The sequence below is a fragment of the Microcaecilia unicolor genome, chromosome 1 (assembly GCF_901765095.1).
Source record: "Microcaecilia unicolor chromosome 1, aMicUni1.1, whole genome shotgun sequence".
Lineage (NCBI taxonomy): Eukaryota > Metazoa > Chordata > Amphibia > Gymnophiona > Siphonopidae > Microcaecilia > Microcaecilia unicolor.
Window position 1 is genome coordinate 210091278 of NC_044031.1, and position 18293 is coordinate 210109570.

Genomic DNA, 18293 nt, shown 5'->3' on the forward strand with positions numbered 1-18293 from the left:
CAAATGCCTTCTGAAAATCCAGATGCACAATATCAACCGGTTCCCCTTTATCCACATGTTTGTTCACCCCTTCAAGGAATGTAGTAGATTGGTGAGGCAAGATTTCCCTTCACTAAATCCATGTTGGCTTTGTCTCATTAATCCATGCTTTTGAATATGTTCTGTAATTTTGTTCTTAATAATAGTCTCTACCATTTTGCCGTGCACCGACGTCGGACTCACCGGTCTATAATTTCTCGGATCTCCTCTGGAACCTTTTAAAAAAATCGGCGTTACATTGGCCACCCTCCAATCTTCCGGTACCACGCTCGATTTTAAGGATAAATTACATATTTCTAACAATAGCTCCGCAAGCTCATTTTTCAGTTCTATCCGGTCCAGGAGATTTGCTACTCTTCAGTTTGTAGAACTGCCCCATTACATCCTCCAGGTTTACAGAGAATTCATGAAGTTTCTCCGACTCATCAGCTTCGAATACCATTTCCGGCACCGGTATCCCACCCAAATCTTCCTGGGTGAAGACCAAAGCAAAGAATTCATTAATCTTTCCACTACGGCTTTGTCTTCCCCTATCACCCCTTTTACCCTCGGTCATCTAGTGGTCCAACTGATTCTTTGCCAGCTTCCTGCTTTTAATATACCTAAAAAAATTTACTATGTGTTTTTGCCTTTGGTAAAACCATGTTCTCTTGGATCTTGCAACTTATTGGCTTCCAGGAAATTCACTATCCTTTCCTTCAGCATCACGTCCATTACTTTTCCAATAGCCGAAGTGAGGCTTACCAGCCTGTAGTTTTCAGCTTCTTGCCTATCACCACTTTTGTGAAGAGGGACCACATCCACTGTTCTCCAATCCCATGGAACCTCTCCCGTCTCCAAGGATTTATTAAACAAATCTTTAAGAGGACCCGCCAGAACCTCTATGAGCTCCCTCAATATCCTGGGGTGGATCCCGTTTGGTCCCATGGCTTTGTCCACCTCTTTCACTTATCAAGGTTCAAGGTTGTTTCTATTTGATTATCTGCCTAAAACAAAGCCATAAAAGAGGAGTACATTTCATAAAATCAATATGAGAAAAGGAACTCCATATCAGACAGGATAATAGAGGAGAAAAACGGACAGAGGGAGGGGAAAGAGGACAGGAGAAATAGCTGCATACTACGAGGTCCTCCAGATTTCAAATAGGTCATAAGCTAAAATCTGACCATAACAGGTATTTGTTCAACAAAGTTTTGAATTAGGAGGAGTGTTCTCAGCACACAGTGCAGTGGTAGAGTGTTCCACAGTGTGGGCCCAGCTACATTATATATCAATTTCCAAATGTAGTCAAAGGTACCTCCTGAATCGAAGGCACTGTCAGTAGAAGCTGTTGAGTAGAATGTAAGGTTCTAGAAGGTGCATAAGGTGGGCTATCTCTGGAGGGTCATGTCACGTGTACAGATTAATTCCTGTTTTCAAGCAGGTGTAAATCTCTCTGCTTGCATTTAAGGCACAATTTCTCCCACTTATGCTAGTATTTTATGCAAACACATATGTGCTTCTGTATCTATTTGGCATCTTGTTGTAAAATTACCTTCCATGTATATTTACAGTGGTACTTTATTAAACCACTTTAGAAAAATTCATGATTATACTGTAGGTGGTATGTAAATATAATAAAAATAATTCTATCCCCCCTTCAATCTGTTCAGAACTCTGCTGCACGTCTATATTCCCGCCTGAACTGATATACTCATATCACCCCTCTTCTCAGGTCACTTCACTGGCTTCCAATCAGATACCGCATACAGTTCAAGCTTCTCCTTCTTACCTACAAATGCACTCAGTCTGCAGCCCCTCATCACCTCTCTACCCTCATTTCCCCTTACGTTCCCGCCTGTAACCTCTGTTCACAGGACAAATCCCTCCTCTCAGTACCCTTCTCCACCACCGCCAACTCCAGGCTCCGCTCATTCTGCCTCGCCTCACCCTATGCTTGGAATAAACTTCCTGAGCCCTTACGCCAAGCCCCCTCCCTACCCATCTTCAAATCCTTGCTCAAAGCCCACCTCTTCAATGTTGCTTTCGGCACCTAACCTTTATACCTTTCAGGAAATGTAGACTGCCCCTATTTGACTGACTGTACATTTGTCATTTAGATTGTAAGCTCCTTTGAGCAGGGGACTGTCCTTCTATGTTAAATTGTACAGCGCTGCGTAACCCTAGTAGCGCTTTAGAAATGTCAAGTAGTAGTAACTCAAATTCTCCAGTGAGACCAGACAAATATCTGTTTGCGTTATGTGCCATGTATAATAATAATATAAATGATACATTTTTGGGCACTAGTTAGGACTATATTGTTTTCCTATAACTTGCTATTTTTCTTTTTAGACTTGGAAGTTTCTTCTTGTTCTTCTGGTCTTCTAGCACAATCAGAACCAGTCTCTACATGCAGAGACTCTGAGTCTGGCCACTAACTGTTACCACTTAGTGATGCCCTTCTGCCACCATAGCATCCACAGCTGCCACCAACCTGAGGAACAGATGCCTGGTGCAGCGTTCTCCTCCTGCCATTGCAGAATACTTGTCACTTGGTGCTCTTAGCGCTGTGCATATCACCCTGTTGCTGAGTGCTGCAAGTAAAACTAGAGGGGAGAAAATGAACAAACAAAATTGTTGGCACTCAATATTTCTAGTGCAACCACTTGGATAGAAGAAGATTTCTTTTTATGCCTTCCTTGATTCCAGTTGCAGCACTAAGGTCGAAATAAGCCAAGAGAACAAATGAAATAAGCATCCTGTGATGGGCTGCCCAAAGCAGGCTGATGTTACGGATCAACGTGAAACCAGCTCTCTTTCCTCTGCCTGGGCTGATGTAACTCACTGGAGTGGCAAATTACATCAGACCTACAGCTGTAACCCGACATTATGATTAATTTGATCAGTAATTTCTCCTGTTTTTCATTTTAATCGGTGTGACTATTCTGCTGTGGCAGGTCTTTCAGATCTAATTAAGATAAATTTCAGAGTAAAAGACTTGGCAGAATTTCCAAGTCAAAGCTGAGCGTCAAAGTGTGAAGACCTGTGGTACTAATCAATCAAGGCAGAGAAAATGTGCCGGGCTCTCACTCAGCAATCAACCCATTAACACCTAAGCAAATTTCATAATCTCTTTGGACGTTTTAGTCACTCTTTCAGAATATCCATGCAAAGAAAAATCCTTCCATCATATTTTTGTGCTCATCATAGCTTGGCAAGCCTGCAGCCGAGTAGATGCTTTGTACGAGTTCTGTTTTTAAATGATCCTTAAAAAAATGTCATGACTTCTAAAATCAGAATGGCCAATTTTAAAGCAAAAATAATGATTTTACCATTCTCTCATCCAGCTGAAACTCTTAATTGGAATCTATGCAGTTTGCAGTTTACTCTTCTCCAATCTGATTCAGCCAGTCGTCAGGAAAATCAAAGAAACAAAAAACATGATGGCAAAGACTACAAGGTCCATAATTACTTTTGAATCTGAGAGGGAACATTTTCAGTAGGTTTTCAGTTCAAAAATCTTTTTTGGTTTGTTTCACACACTTGTTTTTATTTAAAAAGAAAACACATTGTAACACATTAGAACATTGTACTGTCTTGGGATCTTCCAGGTACTTGTAACCTGGATTGGCCAATGTTGGAAACAGGATGCTGGGCTTGAGGGAACTTCTGTCTGTCCCAGTATGGCAACACTTACGAACTTATGTAGTTAACTTTTCAATTTGTACTAATTGACTTAAAACTCATTAATTCCTAGGTTAGTATGCATTAAGAGCCTGGCCTTGGGCAATTTTGCACTTATAAAGCTAGCAAGTGGGTAAATATGTTCAATGGTGTGCTCAAGATAAGCACAATGACATTAAGAATCATTTTATAAAATCATTTTCATGAGTATATGACAGTACACATATGTAAGATGCCTTTTATGGAATTATCCTGTGCATGGAAGTACATGCAATGATAAGAACACACATACTCATATGTGATTTTAATGCAGGCATGCAATAGGGTGGAGTTTGGTAGAGTGTGGGCAGAGTTATGTGTACTTTATAAAATATGTATGGTATATTCTAAGCAGATGGTCTAACCTTTAGCGGACTCATCATCATGGGTTTCCTGCCAACCTCCGAAACCAAGCACAGCATAAAAAACTCCAAAAGGGAGAATCCAGGCGAGCATTGACTTCAAAACTGCAGTCCTAGAGGGTGGCCACCCATCTCCAATTGCCCAACAGAGGGATCCCCTGTTTCGATCCTGCTTCAGGCGGAAGGTTTAGTAACTTCAGGGGATCACTCTGTTGGGGTATTGGAGATGGGTGGCCACCCTCTAGGACTGGAGTTTTGAAGTTAATGCTCGCCTGGATTTGATTTCATCTGTTTTGTTCTAGTGTTGGAAGCTTAGACGCACTGGGCCATTCCATAACTATTCACATAAACTTTGGAATGCTCATGAAATGCCTATTTCCCATCCCATAGCCAAGCCCCTTTTGAACTGTGTGCACTGCAAATTAGCTTCAGTTCATTATAGAATACACTAAGCAAGTTATACGTGTAAATTCTAATTATTACCAAGTAGTGCTCATTATTGCTTGTTAAGAGCTGTTATCAATGCTGATTAGCTTGTTAAGCCAAATAAGTTACACATGTTGTTATAGAATATGCCTGGATTTTGGCACAGATCTCTAGGTTCTGTATTGAATCTAGGGGAATTTCTACAGGATTTGTTTTGGTAGTTTGAAAAGACACATATATATCTTTATAAATAGGCTACCACTAGGTGCCTTCTTGTCACTCAATCTAGTTGACCTGTTATAAAATTACTGTCATTCTAATGAAGATCTTAATTTTTATCTGTACATGAGGTATCTATATCTAGCAGGACCTATATAAAAATGGTACAGAAATGTAAACATGGAAGATCCATGCAATTTCTGATGATGATGATAAACAGTGCAGCAGCCCTGCAGTGATTATTGTGAAGGCACAGCACAGTACAACTAGTGACACTACCGATGCTAGTCAGCTATTATTATTTATGTCTTGTTGGTACAGGTGCTGCTGAAAATAAAATGGTTTCTTCCTGTTTTTAGCACTTGATATATCCAATTTTCTCCTGCACAGAACGGAGACATAGTGGAATGCACTGAATCAGGCAATTTTCTAATCTACTGCATCTCCTTTAAATGCACGCTTCTAAGTCTGTGTGTACAGTTCAGAAGAGCTTCAGTTGGACTCAATGCAGCAATTTTCTAGTTCTGCACTTTGGGACAAACTCCACAGGCTTATTATTTTTTATTTCAGTTGATTACTGGGCTCGTCATTTGAAGTCAGGTACAGATCAAATTGCATAGCCGTAAATGTCTAACAGAAGCAAGAGTAAAAGTCAGCTTCCTGCCTCAACACGGTACTTTATGTACACCATCTTAGAGTAAGTATATGTGTTCTTTCACTTTTAATTTTGCTGTGGCTGCAAAATACCTGCAAACATGAACACCCACCTTGTCTGTATTGTTTTTCATCTAAAATTACACATGTAGAGTTGAAAATGCAGCAGTCAATATTCAGAAGATTTGCCTGGGTAACTGAAGGAGTTACCAAACAGACCTTTGAATTTGGAATCATTGGGACCATTGACTGGCTATCTTCTGAATGGACAACTCAATATCCTACCAAAGGTTACTGATTAAAAGAGAGATCAGAGGTGTGCTAGGGGCATGAATAAATTCTGACTGGATAATTTATTTGATCATTTGATATTCTACCTTCAATCTTGTCATGGACACATTGAAGTGGTTTATAAGAAACAGTACAATGCAGTTTAAAGAAAAGGACAAGAAATCACACCATGTCAAGTTAGATAGTGGAAGAAAGGAATAATGTTGTTGATGTATCTAATCCCCCATGGCAAAATCCTTATGATTCTCCAAATGGTAAGGTAGAAAATTTTAAGGCTGCTTTAATATGAGTACGGTTTAGGTACCCCACTGAGGTAGAGAGTTCTAATGTAAAGGGACAAAAAACAGGAAAGAAGACTGACATGTATAAAGATGATGACTAGAAGGGGGTGGAAGTTCCAGTTGATTAATTAATTTACATTATTTGCATTCCACATGATCTTTGATCCTTGGAGGATCACAATAAAAACATACATAATAAAACATGAAATCATACAAAACTAAAAAGCAATACTACATAGGATTACCCACAATGACATACAGATCAAAATATTGGACCAGATTCTATATATGGTGCCTAAGAATCCGCAAAGTAAACATTTTCGTCTAAGCGTATTCTATAAGCTGTGCCTAAATTTAAGCATGGTATATAGAATATGCTAAGTTCATATTCCAGCGCCTAAAACTACGCGCGTCCATTTACACCAATGAAAATGTGGCATAAATCCATATATGTAGATTTATACTCACTGGGCCATATTCTATAACTACTGGCGTAAATTTTGGAACACCCACGAAATGCCCATTTCCCTGCCCATAACCACTAAACGTTTTGCATTCGCACATTAGAAGTTAGGCACACTGCGTTACAGAATATGCTCAGCAAGTCGTTCGCGTAAATTCTAATTATTCCAATTAGTGCTCATTATTGCTTCTTAAGTGCTGTTATCAATGCTGATTAGCTTGTTAAGTCAATTAAGTTACATGCATAGTTATAGAATACGCCTGGATTTCCATGCGGATCTCTAGGCATGCTATATAGAATCCGACAGATAATCCATAAATCTGCTCCACAAAATATTCTCTTTACATACTTACTATTCACTCCAAAAACCACACTAACCCTTAATTCTTATACAGTCATTTAAGCCTCTTTAAATAAATGTGTCTTCAGTGCTTTCTTGAAATGCCCTATGTTCTGCAATAATCTTAGTTCAAGTGGGAGTGTATTCCACTGCTTTGGACCAGCCACAAAGAAGGTAGAGGAACGATATTCCTCTAACTTAACACTTTGACATGAGGGAATCTCCAACTGCAGTGTCTTAGCGGATCTCAAAGCTTGTGGAGTGCTGGTGGTGGTGATAAAGATGCACATTAGTAGAAATCAGTACAGATACACAGTTATAGATAACTTTAAACACCTAAAGGTTCACCTTATACTTAATCCTCTATTCCACTGGCAGCCAATGAGGGTTCTTTAAAACCAGGGAAATGTGTGTAGAATGAGAACAACCAGAAAGCACACACAAAATGGCATTTTGTGCTACTTGCAGTGCCTTCAAAAAACTCTTCAGAATATCAAACAACAGACCATTGCAATAATCAAAATAAGGAATTGTAGTACTTTGAACAACCATTCGAAAATTAGAAACACTCAAATAATATATTATCCCCCCACCTCCCATTTTACAAACCATGCTAGCAGCTGCCGGTGGGTTATGCACTTAAAGTACATGTGGTAACAAGTCACACACTTATTCACAACCTGTTTGTAGGTGTGTTTGGGGCGAGGGGAGTTGGGGTAGATAGTGCGTGCAGTCACATACTTCATTCATGTAAATTTATACCTAATGCCAAATATGTGTAAATGTACAGGGTGGCATTTTACTGGCAATTGTTCAGGTTTTGGGCTTCTTTTATCAAGCTGTGCTAGCGGCTCCTGGTGTGGTAATGCCAACAAAGCCCACTTTGAATGGGCTCCGTTGGCATTGCCACATAGGAACCACTAGCGAGGCTTGATAAAAGAGGTCCTTTGTGAGGCTTTCTAAAAAATAAAGACACATAGGTGTCTCTGACCATTTAGCTTAAAATAGGTGCCTACTTGATCTTCCAAACTGGACAACCTGTAATAAAATGACCCTCACTGATTACTGCCAGGTTACTGCCACGTTAGAAAAAAATAAAAAATTTACAGAGCACTGGAAATAGCACATGCTTGACCTAGAACTACCGCCAGTGGCCATGTTTGGCCAGAGGTAGTTGATTTAGCATGCAGTAAGCCCATATTGTGCTTTGTATTTATTTATTTGTTACATTTGTATCCCACATTTCCCCACCTACTTGCAGGCTCAATGTGGCTTACATATTACCGTTAGCGGCGAAAGCTGATTCCGGTATGAACAAGTACATGGTGTGAATAATACAAAGTGATATTGTGGTGGGATGAAGTACATGTATGGTAGGTTGGATTGGGGGGTCTTACAGAGGAAGAGGAGAGGAAGAGTCAGGTAATGTTCATTAAGGTCTTTGGTTTCATTATGACGTGGGTGTCCAGGTATTTTATGTTGAGACGGTGGGGTATGCTCTTCTGAACAGGTCTGTCTTTAGTATCTTACAATTACCAGTCACACTTTAATACTGAGCACAACTTGGGCCTTATTCAATATAGATTTTGTCCTATAGGCACAAGAACGGAAAAGCATCCTTTTAGAATGAAGCCCTTCTGTTGCAGAAGGACTCAAGATGCAGAATTACCATAGTTTTCTAGGATTATTTCCAAGTTGCCTAGAGTCATGTTGCCAATGTTTCATACTTCTATTGGTTTATACATTGGTAACTAAGATAAGGAGTACAGAAGCAGGAGAGACACAAACTGAGCCCTCCAGGGAAATTGGGGCTAACAGTTTGTAACATGGCCATCCTGTACCCTCTGGCCTACCATTAGAATCTACTGTAAAGCAGGCATCTGCTCTATGACAGCATAGTACTGTAAACCTAGCTAGAGAGATCACACACAAAAGAACACACACACACACACACACACACACACACACACACACACACACACACACCTAGTACAATTTTGCAAATGAAATTCAATCTGTTGAACTGAGCAAAGAATAGCTATAAAATTACTGTGCAATATTACAGAAAAATTTGACAAGAAACATTCTAGGATTTGTAATCCAGTATAGAGTTTATTGTAGCAATGTTATTAATTTTTGTTCATCACTAGAAATAACATCACCTAGGCACATTCAGGCAAGTCACCTTCATTTAATTTTCCTTCTGAAGACATGACAGTATCTGAACGCTCCTGGAAATAATTGTTGTTATCCTTCAGAGTTTTTGAAACAAAACGCAATCATCCCCCTGAATTACTGGCCTGCCACGACAATCTTCTTGTGCTGCATTGTTCTAAACTAATATCTCTTAGACAGATTCTGAATAATGTAAGAGGCTAAAAAAATTCAAGAATTCAGAAATGAAATTTAGCCTGTCAAATTGCAACTCAATTGATCTTTATTCCCTTAATATTCTACTGAAACAAACCCATTTCATTCCAGTTCATAACGATCATTACCTTGGAGGCTGGAATATCTTCTTAATTTGGTTTCCAGCTGTTGTTTGGTTAGCTAAAATATACCTGGCTTCATCAGAATGAGCAGACCCTTTCTAGCTCTACACAAGTTTGAGAATTTGTATTAATGTGTAGGCATCTTTCATGGCAAATCAATGTTATTTAAAGATAAACTTATTTCATGATTATTTATTGACTTTTAATATATTTTTAATTGATAGAAGCCTCATGGTTACAGCAGCAGGAAAGTCAAAGTTCAAATCCCATATCTCCAGTAGTGTGCTGGTAAGTGTTTAACAACAGGCTCTCTCTCCAAAATAAAAAAAAATAACAACCCCTCCCCCCAAAACTTTACCTCTGTACATAACTGTAGTATACACTTTGGGACTCTTTCACCAAGCTGCGGCAAAAGGGGGCCGGCACTGTTGTTGGCATGTGTTTTACACGCGCGCCGAGGCCCCCTTTTCCCACAGCTGGTAAAAGGGAAGTCTTGCTTTCCTACAGGAAATGGCTGGGCAGCAAGTAAAGCACTTGTCTCATGGCCATTTGGGGGGGGGGAGCCCTTACCGCCACCTATTGAGGTGGGGTGGCGGTAAGGACTCCCGCGTTAATCCGGTGGTAACCAGGCAGTGATTACCACCAGGTACACTCTGGCACTACAAAAATTTTGAAAATTTTGATTTTGTTTTGAATTTTGTGGGCGTTTGGAGCCGAATGACATCAGGGTGTGAGAACGTGATGATGCAATGACCCACACATGCACTTTCTGGAGACGCGTAGCTTTAAATTTCAGAGGCGCCATTTTGCCAGCTGGCTTGCTGGCTTCGTATGGTTTTGGATTTGCAGCTCTCAGAATACAGGAGAACTCAGTATCTATGCACCAAATAATTGTGGTCTAGTTTTCTAGCACTCATCTTGTGTTTTGTCACTGTTCCAGGTCAGACGGTAAGGACTCTTGAAAAAGCATAAGCAAAACGGGTCCATCGGGACCTCACTCCTTGCAAGAATATTACGGAGCAGCGGAGCACAGCGAGAAGACAGATTAGTGGGTTTGATTGTCTTATTGCAATGCTCAAAGAGAGTAACGAGAGGTTTTTTTTGCCAATGATTACTTTTTTCACTGTGAGCTAATAGCTTTTTTTGGCTGCTTTTGCGGTCAAGGTAACCGAGTTTAGCCACAGTAGTATGAGGTTTCTTCTTCTCATTTTCAATATATGCGCATAGACGCAGTGGTTTGTAAGTATGCATAGGAGATTCACATTGTGTTTAGTTGTAGAACGGAGGTAACTGTGAATCGGATCTATTTTTGAAGTACTACAAAAATAAATACATTTTTGTAGTGCTGGAAATAACAGCGCGCTAGGGGTGGGAAGTACCACTGGGCTGCTACGGTAGCATTGGGTTTACTGCCGCTTAAGTAAAAGGAGCCCTTTATTGGTACAAAGGATATGTGTAGGCAGTAACCAATTTACAAATAATTTTAAAACACGCAATATTCTTTACTGTAAATTCTGTTTGGCCAATTGATTTTCACAGAATGCTTTGGTTGATTTTTGCCGTACTCTTGAGTCTGTAACCAACCTATGAGCCCTGTTTACTAAGCCGCGCTAGAGGTGCGGTAGCAATTTTAGCACATGCTAACTGTGTAGATGTCTATAATATTCCTATGGGAATCTACACAGTTAGTGCACGCTAATTTAGCATGCACTAAAAGTGCTGGCATGCTTTTGTAAACTGGGCCCTGTGTTTGCTATTCAACCAAGATTTAAAAAATGGAGTTACAATCCTAATCTGCTCTTTTCCCAATAAATTTATTGACATTAAATCTGGCATATGATTTACTGTCAAACTATTTTTCACCCTATATACCAATATACCCACTACTGGGAAACTGGAGCAAGCTGCACTGTTACAGATTCCTACACAGACACTACATGCCAGCAGAATCCGTCAGAATCAGTCACACATGCAGAACATGGACATACCCTCAACTGATACAATAGGAGGCCATAAGAAACATGTAGACAAAAACTGGAGGATTCCCCCCCCCCCCCCCCAAGAAACCCAGATTCTATAAGCAGTGAAAATACTGGTAAAAATAACAGAAATGCATTTTCTTCTATACTCAGCCAAATTCAAAATTAGAAAAGATGCACATTTCCAAAAAAAGCAAACATCCATGAGCAGCACGTCCCTCTTTCCTTTCCATCTCATCCATGAGGAGCATGCTATCCATGTGCTGCATTTCCCCCTTTTCCCTTCCCTTTCCTCCCCTCCATGTACAACATGATCACCTCAGCAATCTTTTTTTCCAATCCCCCTCCCTTCATCCACAGCCATGAGCCACCTTTTTTACAGCCCCCTCCCTATATCCAAATTCCAGCCACCTTTTACATCCTCCTCCCTCCTTGCACCCACACTCATCCACCTTTTACAGCCCCCTCCCTCCCTCCCTGAGCCCACAGCCATCCACCTTTTTTACAGCCCCCTCCCTCCCTGCACCCACAATCTGTCCACCTTTTTACAGTCTTTTCCTCCCTGCACCCAAGTCTCCCCCTCTCCCTGCACCCACGTGACTCTGTCCATCCATTGTCCCCGCCCCGAGTCTCAGGGTGCCCTCCCTGAACCTACCTTAATGCGCCCTGGTGGTCTAGTGGCCTCTTTGGGGCAGGAAAACCCCCTCACTCTTTCCTGCCGTCTGCACTGCTCTGCTTGCTGCCACTACTTCTTTAAAATGGCCGCCAAGACTTCAAGTGGCGGCCTCATGATACTTCCTGCCTCAAAGAGCCCACTAGCACACCAGGGTACATTAATTTAGGTTCAGGGAGGGTGCCCTGAGGCTCAGTGGAGGGGGGGGGGGGCAAGACAGCCAGTCAGTCTGCCAGCCAGCCCAGACAGATCCCGTGTGTGCTGGGGATCAACCAGCTTGTTAAATTTCACAAAATAGAACAACCAGCTCTCTCAATCCAGCTCCAGGACACCACTGCATGTCTCCCATTGATGCTCCTTGTGACCTTGGACAAGTCATGTCATCCTTCACTGCCTCAGCAACAAACTTAGGGCCTCATTTATTAACTTCCAATAATGTTTTAATGTGTGCCAATGTGAGTTATATGTGAGTTCAATGACCACATTGAAAAAACTGAGGATTGTGTTAAATAATGTGAATTTATGTAGCTTGCAAATGAGCCATTATAGTGTAAGCCCTCTGGGGCAGGGAACCACCTGGCTATACCTGATTTGTAACTGACTTTGAACTCAAATCTGTAAAAATGAGTTATAAAATTCAAAGCCAAAATATTTGTAATTCAGGCAACTCAAGGAATAAAAAGCATACTTTCAAAAATCCAGCAAGCTAGATAGAATAAGACAAGTCAGTTGAACCTTTTTTCCCTTTTTTGTATTTCCCTTTCATAGAGCCATATACTGCAGCATTGCCCAATTCAACTTTTTCTGATATATCAAGCACTTCTTTGAGGGCCCTTAATGTTTGGGAAATATGGCCCTAGCTGTTTAAAACAGAGAGGCAGGAGACAATCAAGCCCTGTTGTTGAGTTTAAAACTCTGGTTCAGTTCTGCCCTCGCACGTCTATGTGTTCTGTCCAGTGTGACTGTACAGGCACAATGCGTATACAGTATACCATTATCTCTTTATTGAAATGAACACATCTAGGTCCTCACATAAAACTGGCAGCAAAATCTCTAATGCTGGCTTCTTCTGCAGTCACTGTACCATCAACATACAGTAGTGTGACTTTTTTCTGTTTTTGCTACCCTTTTAGAAATGAACAAGTGGCAGTAAAGGCATCTGTGTCAGGGATCGCTATAACCGGACAAAAATGGTTAAGGCTGTTTGAGTCGAATCCTTGTTTTTTGATAATGCTTATATACATCATTGTGTGCACTGATCAATATTGCCATGCTAACATAGCAAATAAACCTTTGTGTCACATTTCTTTTTAGAGCTAGGGGAATGGGGCTTGATATACTGCCTTTCTGTGGTTTTTGTAACTACATTCAAAGCGGTATACATATATTCATGTACTTATTTTGTACCAGGGGCAATGGAGGGTTAAGTGACTTGCCCAGAGTCACAGGGAGCTGCAGTGGGAATCAACCCCAGTTACCCAGGATCAGAGTCCGCTGCACTAACCACTAGGCTACTCCTCCACTCCACTTCTCCCGTACACAGAAAAGACTACCCCCCCTAATTCTATAAAATTGGGTGTCCAACTTTATTGTTAGGGTTGACGCACGCCAATTGCGGAACTACTGATGGGCTACTACAGCAGCCTGGCAATAATTCCGCCCCCAGTGTGCACCATTTCTGGTGCTACGGAAATGTATTTCTGTATTTTTACTGCTGGGTTAATGCGGGAGTGGGTGACGGTATGTGCTCCCTCCTGAAATGGCTGTGTGACAAGTGCAAACTTTTTTTGCCCGTTTTAACCTCTGCTGTAAAAGGGACTTCAGCGCAATGCAAAACACACGCTGCCACTATGGCAAGGCCCCTTTTACTGCAGCTTGGTAACAGGGCCGCTGAGAGGGGTGGGGGGCAGGGGGCAAGATTGCCCCAGGCCTGGCCTTTAAGGGGGCCCAGCATAAGGGTCTGTCACAGGAACAGGAGAGAGAAACATCCAGTGACGGCCCCCCCTTAGAGACTGGGGAGGAGAAGACACAGGGCTTTGGGGCCTCTGGTTTGGCTGGCAGGGGTCCTCAAGCCCCGCCAGTATAAGCCTTCCTCCAGCACTGTTCTCCACTGCATTGCCTGCCCTGTGACTGCTTTTCCCATGTGCGACGTGAGGGGAAAAGCAGCCACAGGGCAGGCAATATGGCAGAAAATAGCAATAGAGGAAGGCGTCTGCTGGCAGGGCTTGGGAACCCCCACCAGCCAAGGTATGTGGAGCTGCAGCGGGGGGGCAGGGAAGTGGGGCAAAATGTGCCCCCCAGTTTGGACTCTGGTCCCCCCAATTCTGGTGGTTTGGCTACGTGGTGGTCTGGGGAGGTGGCAGCGTCACTCCTGAGGGGGCAGCAGCAGTGGTCCTACCTCAGCCTGGTTCAGTTTCTTGGTGGCCCTGCTTGGTAACAGGGCCTCTTAGTGCGCAAAGTTGTGCACGCAAATTATAGGATAAGCTCAGTTGCGTGTGCAACTTAATTTAATGATTGGCTGTTAATTGGAGTTAACAGCCAATTATTGGCTTATATTTGTGTTAACTGGTGATAACTGGCATCAATTAGCAGTTGTGCATGCATCTGCCATTAGTCGCTATTGTGGAAGTTATACACTTATATCTATTGTGCACAACTTCTAGGGGAAGCATGGACAGATAAGGGGGGTGCCTAGGAGTTAGAAACACAGGTTATAGAATACTAGGGGTTAGGCGCCTAGCTGCTAACGGTGAGATAAGACCAATTACACCAGCTTTTGGCAATGTATAAGTGCTCTTGCCTAAAGTTAGACTTACACTGGTATTCTGTAACAGCAGTTCCACATGGAATGGCCATTATAGAATTCACACTTTGGGCCAGATTCTTATAAGACACCTACAAAATCCGCTTGGTAAACATTTCCGCCTAAGCGTATTCTATAAGCAGCACCTAGATTAAGGCACGGTAAATAGAATATGCTTAGTTGACATCCTGGTGCCTAAAGCTACCTCCATTTATACCAACAAAAATGTGACGTAAATCCCTGCTTGTAGATTTACGCTCAGCGGGCCATATTCTATAACTATGTTTGTAAATTTTGGAACACCCACAGAATGCTCTTTTCTCCGTCCATAGCCACACCCCACTTGAACTGAATACATTAGAATTTAGGCGCAGTTCATTACAGGATACACTTAGTGAATTGTGAGTGTAAATTCTAATTATTGCCAATTAGTGCTCATTATTGCTTTTTAAGAGCTGTTATCAATGCTGATTAGTTTGTTAAGCCAATTAAGTTACATGCGTTGTTATAGAATACGCCTGGATTTTGGTGCTGATCACTAGGCGCACTAAATAGAATCTGGCAGTTAATGCCCATCATCTTAGCATCTAAAGCATGGTGCTCTTTCTTGAGTTTACCCCTGTGAGGGGCATCAGGAGGCATTATCATAAAGATTTCCTTCTTGGTAAGATTTTTTTTTCAGTGCATGTTTCACAGAAGGGAAGGAAGGGGATAGGATTTGATATACCACCTTTCTGTGGTTACAATCAAAGCGATTTACATCTTTAATACAGGTACTTATTTTGTACCTGAGGGAATGGAGGGTTAAGTGACTTGCCCAGAATCATAAGGAGCTGCAAAAGGAATTGAATTTGGTTCCCAGGCCCAGGGGAGTAGCCAGACAGCAGATTTTGGGTGGGCCTAGTCAAGAAGTGGGTGGGCACCAAGTGTTCTCCTCCCCCCCCCCCCCCCCCCATGCAATGAGGCCAGTATCAGCAGCTTAGGAAGCTTAGACTGCTGAAGTGGAGAGCAGTGTTTTCAGCACCATCAGGGGGAGGTCTTCAGCTGGCGGAGCTTGGGATCCCCACTAGCTAGCAATAAATATGTGCTGCTGTTGGGTGGGCCTGAGCCTTAAGTGGATGGGCCCCGGCCCACCCAGGCCCACCTGTGGCTACGCCACTGCCCAGGCCACTGCACTAACCATTAGGCTACTCCTCCATGCTGCTTGATCAAGTCTCCTGATGCCAGAAGTTCATTTTCCCTACATCTGCAGCCAATAAAAGACCTTACCTGGAGTGGATTTGGTGATGTAAGTGGAGATGGAAGGCTATGTCCAGGTGACTGGTTTGCTTTCTGAGGAGAGTTGGAAGGCGGCTGAGTTGGCGACTGTTGGCTCTGACTCTGCGTTTGGTTTTGTTGCTGTTGCTGTTGTGGCTGTGGGGTTTGTGGCTGATGCTGTCCCGTGTGTTGCTGTTGTTGTCCTTGCTGCTGCTGCTGCTGTTGATGTTGGAGCTGCTGAAGATGTTGAAGTTGCTGTAGCTGTGAATTCAGGGATGAGGTAGCTAAAATTAAAAAAAAAGAAAAGAAAAGAAAAGAAGGAGGGCACTGAATAGGTGCCAACATGTTGGTGTTAACCCCTTCACCCCATCATTTTAAATCAGATGTACTAAGATCTACATGAAATCAATATAATATAACAGTAATCAATTTGCATATATGGTGAATTTTGGCAAAATGGAAATCCGACTAAATTTACCATCATACACGCTGATTGCTAAACATTAACACAGGGCATTTTAGTGTGTGTGTGTATGCATGTGTGTGTGTATTGACAGGTGATATTAAGGAGATACAAATGAGGCGTGCATTAAGTATATATATATATATATATATAAATATATGCACGCTAATATAGACAGTAATGCAAAAACTTTATTCCATCTTTCGGGGTTTTTGCCTTATTGCTTCTATGTTACATTTAGCACATTTTAATGCCTACAATGTTTTGTACCACTAATAAGTAATGAATTATTTGGCATAAATCGTCATCTTATTACTTGATTAGCATAGGTAGTTTATGCGTGTCGATAACTGTTAGCTGTGTTAACTTCTTGCAAAAAACAAATGCAGGCACTTAACATGTGTTAATGTTTGCATTACCATTAATGCAGTATAATATATCAGACCAACAGAGTTTTAGAAACATACAAGGAGCTATTTGCATAAATTGTTGTTAAAAAGTCACAGGAAGCAAAAATTAATGCTGATATTGCTACATAGTTGCAAATGAGCAATCTAAGACAGTTTGCTGAATTCAGTGGCCAAAGGTCAACTGGATAGCTGAAACACAGAACAGGTCTCCAAGTTTCCAAGTTATATTAATATTTGCTATCCTGCCATATGAACGCGCAATCTATGAGATTACAATCTACAATATAAAAAGGGGTAGAAAAGGGATACTGTATGAGACAGAAAGTAATAGGGAGGAGGGGGCAGATCTCCATTAGTGAGAGGAAAAGGGGAAGGACATATACAAAAGGTAAGCTCAACTGTCTGCCACTAGGAGCCACCACAGGACCTGTCAGCATACAAAGGGGGGGGTGGGGGGGGGGGGGGGGGGGTAAACTGAAAGCGTCAGTAAAAAGAAAGGTTTTAACATCTGCATTAAATTGGGTGAGAGATGTTTGTAGACGAAGGTGAAGCGAATTCTAAAGTCGGGGCCCTTGAACAGAAAAGATGGATGCTCTAGTGTGTTCATGAATTATATCTTCGTAACTAGGTATGGATAACTAATTTTGAGTGTAAGATCTGAGGGTATGAGAAGGGAAATACTGGACTAAGTAGTGGGAGAGGTAGAAAGGTTCATCTGATGCTAAGATTTTGAATACTAAAAGAAGTAATTTGTAAGTAATCCGATGTGAGATGGGAAGCCAATAGGCTGATTTTAATAAGGGAGTAACGTGGTTGAATGTACTGGTTCTGGTGATAACACATATTGCTGTATTTTGGACTATTTGAAGTCGGAAGATATTTTATTCAACTTCCTTTATATAAGGAATTATAGTAGTCCAGTTGATTTAATACTAATGAGTGTAAGAGGATAGTCAAAGCTGAGGTTAGTAGCAAGGGTTGAATAGACCTGATTAAGCGGCACCTGTAAAAGGTATGCCAGACTATCTGTCCTATTTGAGGCCTAAATGTGAGGTCGGTATCAAGAAGAATACCAAGAATATGGGTGGAAGTGTCTTGGGGGACAGGATGGTTACATAAATGAAAAGGGTGACAGATTCTTTGTAGGGTAATTAGTAAAGAGAAGTGCTTTAGATTTGGCTGGATTAAGGGTGAGGCGGTTACCTTGGAATTAGGCTGTTATTTGTTTGTAGGCTGGGGAGGATTATTGTGTGAATAAAAGGAAGAAAGTCAGAATTTTCTTAAGGACTGATGATGGAATAGGGTCAAGAAGGTCAAGAGGGGCAGTGGTAGTTTTCATACCCTTGATGAATGCGCCAAGTTCTGCTTGTGATGGGAGACTGAAGATAGTAAAGGAGCTGTGATGCAGTGAGATTTGGTGAGTGAATTGAATTTGTTTC

General features: G+C 41.6%; 1 protein-coding gene across 1 annotated transcript in view; it reads right to left on the reverse strand.

Annotated features, from left to right (window-relative positions):
• POU6F2 (POU class 6 homeobox 2) overlaps positions 1 to 18293 on the reverse strand; it is a 768824-nt gene that overhangs the window by 161938 nt on the left and 588593 nt on the right. Inside the window, exon 5 of the mRNA XM_030190008.1 lies at positions 15994 to 16265. Within this exon, the coding sequence (XP_030045868.1) occupies positions 15994 to 16265 (272 nt within the window). The remainder of the gene's footprint in view (positions 1 to 15993; positions 16266 to 18293) is intronic.